At 42.7% G+C, this 11776-nt stretch overlaps 1 protein-coding gene across 1 annotated transcript; it reads right to left on the reverse strand.

Moving 5' to 3' along the window:
• Nucleotides 1-8125: 8125 nt before the first annotated feature.
• LOC147443635 (putative pentatricopeptide repeat-containing protein At3g01580) lies at nt 8126-11345 on the reverse strand. The gene has a single exon (XM_086526437.1). It carries the CDS (start codon nt 11221-11223, stop codon nt 8743-8745), a length of 2481 nt encoding a protein of 826 aa, XP_086382563.1. The 5' UTR covers nt 11224-11345; the 3' UTR covers nt 8126-8742.
• Between the last annotated feature and the right edge of the window lie 431 nt (nt 11346-11776).

Genomic DNA, 11776 nt, shown 5'->3' on the forward strand with positions numbered 1-11776 from the left:
TGTAGGTGTTTTCTTGTTTGGTGTGTGATTAAGAAAAGAGAAAAAGAAGAGAGAGAGAGAGAGAGAGAGAGAGAGAAATAGAGATTAGTGTAGATTTCATGCATAATGTTAAGTTAGTGTTGAAGTAGACAGAGAATAGAAATGAAAGATTTATTCTTTTGTAGGTTTAATGTAAAGCTAGTGTTAAATTAGAGCCAAAAATGTCATGTTTAACAAATGTATAATTTAAAAAGAGAAAGAAAAAGGTGAAATAAGGTCCAAAAAAGTTAAACATTCAACAAAAGACTAAAAAGAAGAATTGAGAGAGAGAGAGAGAGAGAGAGAGAGAGAGAGAGAGAGAGAGAGAAGGGGGGGGGAGGGGGAGAGGAGAAGGAAAGAGAGGAAAATACAGAGGGAGGGGGGATATATAGAGAGGGAGAGAGAAGTAGGGATAGGGAGAGAGGTAGAGGGAAGTAGGGATAGGGAGAGAGGTAAAGATACAGAGAGGTAGAGAGATAGAGATAGAGATAGAGAGGGAAAGAGAGGTAGAGATAGAGAGAGAGAGAGATGTTGGAATTAGGGTTGCAAAGAAATGCACACAGGTTGGAGAAGACGAAAGAATCTCAAGGCACACAACTGAGAGTGTGTTACTTAGTGTGCACTGGAAAGATAGATAGCCCTAGAATGATGGGCGTATATACAATGCACGGGGGAAGAAACCTCCTAAAGAGGGAAAAAATGCCCCGGTAGTCCTAATGTGTTCACACACATCACTGCCACATGTATATGGTAACAAATCCCCCCTACAGTGATGGGGTGAACGAGAGCTGGCACATGAGTAAAGGGAAGTGCATGCCCTGAGGACATGATCAGTCCACAAAGGGGAGTAAGCCCAAAGCTTTGCAAAAAGCTTCGAGCTTCTCACGAGACAATGCCTTTGTGAAAAGATCTGAAAGGTTGTCCTATTTTGGCACATAAGCCAAGCTAATCTCTCCTACTGAAAGCCTCTCCCTGACATAGTGGTAATGCACCTCAATGTGCTTTGTGCGAGCATGAAAAACTGGGTTCCTCACAACTTCCAATGCGCTCTGACTGTCAGTGTAGATAGTGTTGGCAGTGTCCTATCCAACACCCAAATCAGCCACAAGGCGTCTAAGCCATACACACTCAAACATAGCTGTGAAGACTGCCCTGTACTCAACCTCACAACTAGAAGTGGCCATAGTAGGTTGCTTCTTGCTCAACCATGATATACATGAATTTCCAAGCATGAAACAAAAACCACTTGTGGACAGTCGCGTGTCAAAATAACCAGCGCAATTGGAGTTCAAAAAAGCATGTAAGTCTGGTGGCAATGATCCCCCCTTCTTGGGATAAAACAAGCCAAGATGTAAAGTGCCACTGAGGTAGTGGAAAATCCTCTTGACAGCCTTCCAATGCTTAGACCTTGGGCTATGCATAAATCTGGTAACCTGTGAGACTGAAAATTGAATATCGAGCCTCGTGTTGCATACATAAATGAGGCAGCCAATAGCAGTTTGGTAAAGAGTGACATCAGTAGGATCACCAGCATCATGTAGACTTAACTTCAAACCTGTTTCAATGGGAGTGGCAATAGGTTTGCAATCCTCAAGTCCAAACTTACATAGTAATGTTGCTATGTAACTTTTCTGACACAAGGCAATACCGCCATTACACTGCTTAAACTGTATGCCCAAGTAATGATGCAACAGCCCCAAATCTTTTATCTTGAAAGTAGCATTCAAATCAGCCTTAAATTCAGCAATATGTCTCTCATTATCATCTACATAAAGAACCACAATGAGAAGTACATCACCCTTACGCTTTACATACAATGTGCTTTCTGCTGGACTGTTACAAAAGCCTCATTTGACCAAATGAGTGTCAGCCTTCTCATACCAAGCAAGAGGAGATTGCTTCAACCCATACAAAGCCTTCTTACATTTGCACACTTTGTCCTCTTGTCCTTTCTGAAAAGAGGCAACAAAGTGTCATAAATGTCATGTGAGCTAACATTATTGTCTCTAGTACATGACAGCAAGAGCTGAACAGAATCTTCAACAAACACTACATCCCGTCAAACCAAAATACGTTTTGTTTGCGGATGATACAACCTATAAACTTTGTTTTCAGCACTATAACCAACAAAAATACATTTGACAGCCTTATCATCCAATTTTCTGCGGTATGTTTGTGGCACCAAAGAATATGCCAAACAACCAAAAACACGCATGTGCTCAATAGAATTTTTTCTATCATGCCATGCTTCATATGGAGTAATAGAATGCAAAGCTTTCATAGGACACCTGTTAAGTACATAAGTGGCACACATGATGGCCTCAAGCCAAAAAGAATGCAGAAAAGCTTAAATTTGACCATACATAGTGCCATTTCCGTAAGTGACTTGTTTTTCTCTCACCAACACCATTTTGTTGAGGCGTATAAGGAACTATAGATTGGTGTTTTATCCCATGAGACTAGCTAGAAATGCATTAAATTCATGAGACATTTGCACCCCCCCTCGATCAGAACGGAGAGTGCCCATAGTACATTTTGAGACATTTTCAACCATAGCCAAAAATTGTTTGAAGCAGATAAAAACTTTGGACTTTGCTTTAAGAGGAAATACCCATGCAATCATCAATGAAAGTAACGAGAAGTACAAGTGATTGCCCAAGGACAGAGTTTGCATGCGCCACAAGTTGCAATCTGCATGTGGCCCTAACTGAACCATCCTTTGGAAATTTAGAATGCTACATTTTACCCAGAATACAGTCAGGTGCTTTAAGAGGCAACAAAGAAGCAATCATATCAGATTTCGGCAAACGCGACAAACTGGCAAAATTCAGATGACCAAAACGTGCATGCCAAAGTTTTGCATCTGAAATAGCCCTTGAATCTGCAACTGCATTTGCAAAATTTTGTCCACACTTGTCATACAAAGTGAGCTTATATAGCCCATGGCACAAAAAGCCAGATGTAACAATTTAATTACCAAAATTGAGACCATGAATTGTACATCTGTCATCCACAAATTTGACTACAAGTCCAAGTCTAGCAAGTGCAGATACAGACAAGAGATTCTTCTTGATCCCAGGTACATAAAGTGCATCAACAAGTGTGAAGGAACTGCCATTTGCAACAGTAAGCACAATCTTTCCAACTCCCTGAACCGGATAAGAGGCATTGTTGGCACAAGTGATTGAATTCCCATGAGGAACAGACTCAAGAGAGGTGAACAATTCACGATGTGAGGTAATGTGCTTTGTAGCACCACTGTCGAAATACCACACATGTGAATCTGCAGCAACTGACATGCATGCATCATGGACAACAAGATTGTAAGTGCACTCTGCACTAAAAACCCATTTTGCATCAACAGCAGCATCACAGTCTCCTTTCACAAAAGACTCAACAATGGCTGCATTTGTAGTGGAACCAGCATTTGCATTGGAACCACCCTCTTTCTTCTTAACCTCTTTGGCCTTCAACTTAGGACACTGCTTGATCAAGTGATCATTAGCTTTACAATAATGGCAACGCATCTTCTTTTTGCCCTTATCACCAGAATTTCTAGACGAATTGCTGCCAACAGCAGAAGCATTAGGAACATAAGTTTTTCCACTCACAACAGAACCATAAGAAGTGGTTGCATTGCTGTTACCACCCTTTCTTTGAGATGCAATAAAAGCATGTTCAAATGCACCCCGCCTATTCCTGTTTTTCTAGAAAGTGACTCTTTCAACAGAAATGTGCATAATGCATCAAACTTGAGAACTTCAGGATTTCCTTGTGTCATAAGTCTCCAAGTACTGGCAAAAGTCTCGTAAGAATCTGGTAAGGCATCAAGAACAGTCTGCACAAGGGAACTGTCTGAAATGACTTCACCTACAGAAATAAGTTGCTCATTGATATCCTTGACACCAGCAAGGAAAGTGTCCATATCATCTTCCTCATGCATAATCTTTGATTCCATCTCTTTACGCAGCAAAGCAATTTTAGCCTCATTGCGGCTTGCATAAAGACCTGCTAGAATATCCCAAGCCTGTTTTGCAGATTTTGCAGAACGAATGTGAGGAACAATGGTGCGCTTCATAGACAACGAAATCAATGCATGATCTTGTGCATCCTTTACATCCCAACGAGCTTGTTCAGTCATAGGCAATACAACTCTAATAGCAGCAATCCTTGCAGCAAGACCTACAACATCCTCAACATCGCCTACATCCTCAGAACCAGGACATACATCAATGTCCTACACAATATTCTAGAACGCCCTTTGACACAAGAACATGTTGTATCATATAGGGTAATTGTCCCCATCCAACCTGTCCTCAGCAGCAAACATCTTGAACACATCTTTGTTGTTGTGTCAGCCATGGTAAATGTTGCACCTGATGTTGAAATTTCCCGAAAAGAGGAGGAACAAAGCGGGAACACCATGTGCTATATAGCACAAACCGTAGAAGATTGTAAGGCACCTGTTATGCAAAAAAAAACACTGATAAAAATTCTGCACAAAATGAAAAAATTGTCTGTGTAGACCTGCCTGTAGTGGAAACAGAGGCTGAAATGAGCCAAAATTTTTGTCGACCTGCGAACGTTCGCCAAAGCTCACAGAAATCAGAGAAAGTGAGCAGGCATGTGCTGGTGCTGCTGGTGACTAAGCCCGGGAGGATGCAACCTGCTCCGATACCCATTGTTGGAATTAGGGTTGCAAAGAAACGGACACAGCTTGGAGAAGACAAAGGAAGCTCCAGGCACACAACTGAGAGTGTGTTACTTAGTGTGCAATGGAAAGATAGATAGCCCTAGAATGATGGGCGTATATACAATGCACAGGGGGGAAACCTCCTAAAGAGGGAAAAAATGCCCTCGCGGTCCTAATGTGTTCACACACATCACTACCACATGTATATGGTAACAAGAGAGAGAGAGAGAGAGAGAGAGAGAGAGAGAGAGAGAGAGAGAGAGAGAGAGAGAGAGGGAGAGAGAGAGAGAGAGAGAGGGAGCGGGGGATAGAAAGAGAGGTAGAGAGAGAGGGCAATATAGATAGAGAGGAAGAGAAAGAGAGGGAGGGGGGATAGAAAGAGAGGGAAATAGAGGTAAAGAGGTAGAGATAGAGAGAGAGAGAGAGAGAGAGAGAGAGAGAGAGAGAGAGAGAGAGAGAGAGAGGGAGGGAGGGAGGGGGAGGGGGGTAGAAAGGGAGAGGTAAAGAGGGGTAGAGAGAGAGAGAGAGAGAGAGAGAGAGAGAGAGAGGCAAATAGAGAGGGAGAGGAAGAGGGGAATAGAGGGAGAGGGAGAGATAGGGAGAGGGAAAGAGAGGTGAATAGAGAGGGAGGGGGGATAGAAAGAGAGGGAGATACAGAGAGAAATAGAGGTACATAGGAAAATAGAGAGGGAAACACACACACACACACACACACACACACACACACACACACACACACACACACACACAGGAAATAGGGAGGGAGAGGGAGAGGGGAATAGAACGAGAGATAGAGGGAGTGGGAAATAGAGAGGGAGGGAGGGAGGGAGAGGGAAATAGAGGGAGATAGAGAGAGTGAGGAGAGAGGGAGAGATAGAGGTAGACAAAGAGATAAGGGGCGGAGAGAGAGAGAGAGAGAGGTAGAGAGAGGGAGGGGGGGATAAAGAGAGATAGAAAGAGAGGGAGGTATGGATTAGGTATAGGGAGATTAAATCTCGAATAGGTTTTTTTACTCTTCACTGCATCTCTTGTAGATGTCGGATGAGAGACAGTCTGGTGGGGAGCAACCAGGGCACTCTTCCTTTGGATGGTTCATGTCTCATGTGGATGGCCATCTAGGGTGGACATTGCCTCCAGTGGACCCTACTCTTGAGACGGTACGTCCTAACTCGCGGTTTACCTTCTTCTACCCTCCCTTCTTACCGACCCACTCCCCTTCCGTCGTGCAGGGCCCCACATCATTCCATTCGACTCCTACTTCGCCTAAGCCTCGTCGATAGTCTATATGTGGTCAGCGAGCATCTTCTTGTAGCACGTGGTGGCATTCATCCCAGGGTAACGAGTGCGGGCGGAGCGGCGGGGGCTCTTGTTGGGAGACGTGTTTTGGTGGGGGGGGGGGGGGGGGGGGGGGGGGGGGGAGACTCACCTATTTCGAAGCATGCTGCTCCAACCGCAGAGGACGAGGACACAAACGCGCCAATGCCACACACACATGGACGATATTACATTGTAAAGTATGGTGGCGAGGTTGACTTTGGGACTGCAAAGGGTAGAATTTTTCGGTGCCATCTGCAGATTCTTATACACTCGACGTATAAGAACTACTATATAAAATTCAAGGACCAAGCACCCGATCATGTGCGCTACGTTGAGGAAGCGTTGCATACTTAGTTTTCAAATGCCCCCGACCAGCGTTTCTCATCAGAGTGGCTGGAGAGGTATATCAAAACCTTTTAAAAAATAAGCAATCAAGTGTACGACTCGCAACGGCCAACCAAGTCACAAATCCAGATAGGAACTATCATGGTGGGAACATGATAGATCGAAAGTGGGAGTGGACAATGCAAGAAAAGACTGAGCAAGCAGCCAACGGGCTCATCCCATAGTCCAGAATTTGGTGTTTTTGGTAAAATTCAGCACTACATTTACTTTGAAAGCCACCATGACCAAATAGTGAGGAATTGTATATCTTACTTAGTTTTCCCATGAGAAGGTTTCTTTTAGCTTTTAGGACTTAAAATCTTGGCAAGCTATTATTATTAAAAGTATTCAATTTTTCCCAAAGCACCAGAAAGACACTTTTATGTTACAAACGTAGTGATAAGTTTGATTTTGTTCAAGCAGTACAGTCACAATTGTGAATCTGAAACAAATTGTGCACCTAAGTATGCACAACGATTCTAAACATGAATGTGCATAATTTCCATATCTAAATTTTAATTCGTATGTGTAACGGGCTTGCAATTATAAGTTCGAATCCAATTCGGCAAAATCTAAACCTATGGAGAATATATTTTACTTTTATCATAGGTCAAACTCCAAGTTGGAGCAAGTATTTCTTGAAAGTTAAATTTTTTATATGTATTTCTCTCATTGCCTTTTGTTCTTAATTTAATTTTTCCCAATGGCGTGCAAGACACAATTGTCTGATTGGATATGGGCCTTCGTAACACATTCAACCCCTCAAGGCTCAATGTAAAAATTGGCATTTGGTCTTATGTTGATGTGGTGCAATAAAGGAAGTCTTAATATAACCTAATTTATATGTGAGGGATAAGCATAGCCTTAGAATTTTTGAAATTTGAAAATTTGAAATTATGCATGCCTTGATCAGGATGCTGACATAAGGAGTATAATTGAGGTTTCGAGGACTTTTTCAAGGAGAAAGTAAGCAATTGTTGATGCTTGGGTGTGTCAAACTCCATAATGCATGCCTATCATCATCGAAGTTCAAACTGTATCTAAGAGGTTAGATTTTAAGAAGGGGAGAAAGACACTATCAAAGGTTGGGCAAGTACAATGATATGCCTTTCAAGTTGAAGAAGGATACTAGTGTTTTTGGACGATGCATTCTGTCGTCATGCGGTGATTCATGAAGAGCTGGTTGATATTGAGGGTCGTGGTGGTGTTATGTTTTCTCCAATTCTTAAGGATTTTCTTTTTACGTTGTATGAAGGGGCCCTTTCATCTAGCCATACAGCAATTTTATGCGTGTAGTAGCATTATCAAGAAAGTTTGACCATACAATGAGGTTTAATGAATAGAGATGCATTTGAATTTTGCTGTGAGAAAAGAAAATTTTTGTGGAACACACTTTTTCAAAAGCCCTACAAATGAGAAATTTTAGAGGTAAATTGACCATTTAAAGATTTGTACACTCAAATTATCTTAATTTTGTAATTTTTCTCACCTTCAAATTTAAAATTAAGAAGGTAAACCTCAAATTTTGTAGGTGGGATTACACTAAACCTAGGTTATTTTCGAGCACTGACGTTGTAGTTTCTAACTCTACCTTGGATCTTCCATGTCAATTGCACCTGTTGCTTCTGTTTCCTATATTGCCTCACCATTCAATCGAGTATCTAATGGATTGGGGGTTTTCTCTTTATCAACCATGAGATGCACATTTGGTAATCAGCTAATCCACCTTCCTTAAAAATCAGCTAATCCACAAGTTATGGAAGAGGGTAAAGGCATTGCTAGTTAGGTCAATTGACTAAAAAGCAATGTCACTCAACTCACTTCAATTTGCCGCATGTTATATTGGGTATGAGCCAGATCCTTATACACTTGCAAGCTAAAATCTTCAAGTACTAGATGGGATATGAGTATAATTCTCCCGAAAATCCCATAAAGAGGGTGCAAGGGAATATATTACCAAATATGTAAGGGAAAGTCGTAGATTCCATCTTTCCCAGTTCTTTTTTGTACAATGGCATACGACCTTTCTTACATGAGCCTTATGATACAGTTGAAGAATTGGGGTTTACTTGCCATCCTTAGTCTAAAAGCTAGGACCAACACCTAGCAGCAATTTCACTTCTACGGGAATCTTCAGTGTAAAAGGAGATGGCACAGGATCATATTTTCATGATACTGCTACCTAAACAGCATCTTAGACCTTTAAACTTTCTTTGACAGCACGCTCCACGAATATCGACAACTCTTCTCAATTCCTTAAGATGAATAAACGTGGCTTTTCACAGAGCTACAAATTGAGAACACAATGACAACCATCAGCTGTCATTTCATTACAACTCGGTGAAGGTTGGGTCCAGAACCAAATCCAGCAGAGGTAAATATGCTGACTTCTTCATAATCCTGCTGATCCTTTCAGCTTTCAAAAGCATACAATCATCAATTTCAGGGCCTTTCTCCCCAACGACAAACTCATGCACCTTATTGTTAACCTCGACCCAAGTAATCCCACGCTTCTTCTTAGCACCTGCACATTTCCTCATTGCCCGTAATTTATCTACTTCCTCCCACATCTCAGCATCAGCATAGATACTGCACATAAGTATGTACCCAGATGCATCATCTGGGTCCCATTTAGAAACTTGATTGAAACATATTCTCCCAAGATCCACATTGTGGTATGTTTTGCAGCTGGTCAGCAATGACGTCCACACAATCATGTCCGATGATGTTGGCATAGTGGCCAGTATGGCTATGGCCTCCTTCAATTGCCCCACACGACCAAGAAGGTCAATTATGCAATTATAGTGCTCTATACTGGGTGTTATACCATACTCATGAATCATTAGATTGAAAAATTGATAACCTTCATCCAAAACACCAGCATGTGTACAAGCAAGAAGAAGACTTGAAAATATGCCCTCATGCGGCTGCAAGCCTTGGTGCTGCATATCTTTCAGGCACTGCCCTGCTAAAGCAAAGCCACCACAGCGGGCATAACCTGAAATCATAGCAGCCCAAGAAACCTTATCCCGAATATGGAGTCCATCAAAAGCCCGCCGTGCATCAATTAAAGAGCCCATTTTAGCATACATATCAACGAGGGTATTCCCAATGTCCAAGTCAAGGTTGAGACCACTTGTCACAATCTGATGATGGATTACCCTTGCAAGCTTGATGGCACCCGTGCCACCACATGCTTTCAAAACACACAAGAATATTACTTTGTCAGCATCGGTACATTCCTGCCACATCCGCTGAAAATAATCGAGTGCAGTAGGCGCATGGCCATGGTCAGCACAACCCAAGATCATTGTCCCCCAAGACACTACATCTCGGTTCCGCATCGCATGAAACACACTCTTAGCCTCCTCAACCTTCCCAATTTTGGCATACATGTCTACTAGCTTATTAGCTAAAGCCAAAACCAACTCCTCATTTTGCTCTATCAGCTGCCCATGTACTAGCATGCCGTGCTCCAAATAGTCCAGAGAGCAGCATGAATTCAACACAGGTAGAAATACTGCTATGTTGGCCTTCACACCGGCCTGTTGCATTTGGTCAAACAGGCTGAGAGCCAGAAGACTGGATCCATTTCCATCATAACCGGCTATCATTGCTCCCCATGATACCACATCGCGATTGGGCAGTTTCTCAAACAAACTATTTGCATCCTCCAAGCTTCCACACCTAGAATACATGTCGACAAGGGCATTACTCAGTAGCCTATCTGGGAAAAACCCTTTTTCAATCATCTGGCAATGTAGCAGTCTGCCTTGTCTTAACCTACCTACACTACTACATGCTTTTATAATACTCAAAAAAGCAAAGCTGTCTATGTCAATGTGAGACTGCTGCATCCTCTCAAGGAGCTCCATGGCACGGTGCACATCCCCATGCTCAGCATACCCTACGATCAAGGTTGCCCACGGGACTGCATTCCTGTTTTGCAGCTTATCAAACACTGTTTGTGCTTCCTGCAAACAGCCAGAACGAGCATAAACATCAACAAGGGAGCTCCCAATGAACAAATCAGATTCATAGCTGTCACGAATGACTTGGTCATGAACCATCCTTGTCTGTCTGGTTGCATTTATGATACCGCATGCCTTCAAAATCGAAGAAAATACCATCTTATCGGGCACAGTATGCCCCTCCTGCATTTTTTCAAAGATATAAAGAGCATCCAAGCCCTTTCCATGAGCTGCATATCCTGTGATCAATGCACACCAAGATACAACATTGCGATTTGGTATGATGTCAAACACACGGTGTGCTTCAACAAAATTTCCACATTTGGCATACACATCCACCAAGGCATTTGAAATAATGTTGTCTGATTGCAGACCACATTTGACTATACTATCATGGATAATCTTGGCATGCCAAGTAGAGCCCAAGTTCTTGCAAGCCTTGAGGACCCACAGAAAAATAAGTTTGTTGGGCGACTGTGTGCCCGCATGTAGCATGTCAGAAAACAGCTCCAAGCCCCTCTCATTCCGTGCAGACTTAACGTGTGCTGAGATGATCGCATTCCAAGTATGGGTGGTTGGTTTCTTGATCTTGTAAAAGGCAAGATCTGCTTCCTGCACTTTCCCACAAGACGCAAATAGGCGAATGAGATGATCCCCCCAATACGCATCCTGCTCAACGTTGTGTTTTTCAAGAAGCGACTGCACTCGTCTCCCGGAAACCAGGTCCTTCTTCTCAATGCTCTCCTGTAGAAGGGCAAACACTTCTCGGCTCCGAAAACAGTTTCCATGGTGTCCTGCTTTATCGGCTCCGGATCTTTCCACATGGACTGCACTAAACATCAACTAAGAACCTGAGAGCAGGCATCGCAAACGTGTCTCCAGTGTCGAAGGTACGCCCTGTAGGAAAACGGGCGGGGCCGGGAATAAGTTAAGTAGAAGGGCTCTTAGTATGACACAAATTAAATTAATGACACGCATGTCACAAGTCACAATTCTGAGCGGCTCTCTTTTTGGATGGTGTTGTCACACACACACACACAGTCCTGTATCCAATTGTCGTGGGTAGTGTCCTCTCTCTCTCTCTCTCTCTCTCTCTCTCTCACACACACAGCCGTTTTTTGACCTAATAGACAGCATAACTTGCTCATCCGAACTCCGATTTAGGTGATATATAGCCTCAATCGAAGAGCACGAAGCCCTCTACGCATTGATGTAAAGATAGAATTTTTCTGTGTAATGGAAGGCTTTACTGTAATAGCATCTCAGAACTGAAAAAACTGTCAAAATTTTGCGTTTTTGTTGTCGACTTGAAGGCAATGTCAGACAAAACTCGCAAGGGTGGAAAAGCCACACTCGCCATGAAGAATGATGCAAAATCTCCAAGGAATTTGGA

This window comes from Adiantum capillus-veneris, chromosome 13, assembly GCF_014529385.1.
Source record: "Adiantum capillus-veneris isolate H3 chromosome 13, ASM1452938v2, whole genome shotgun sequence".
In the NCBI taxonomy this organism is placed as follows: domain Eukaryota; kingdom Viridiplantae; phylum Streptophyta; class Polypodiopsida; order Polypodiales; family Pteridaceae; genus Adiantum; species Adiantum capillus-veneris.

Coding starts and splice junctions, on each gene's coding strand:
- LOC147443635 (XM_086526437.1), bottom strand. CDS start 11,223: ATGTTTAGTGCAGTCCATGTGGAAAGATCCGGAGCCGATAAAGCAGGA.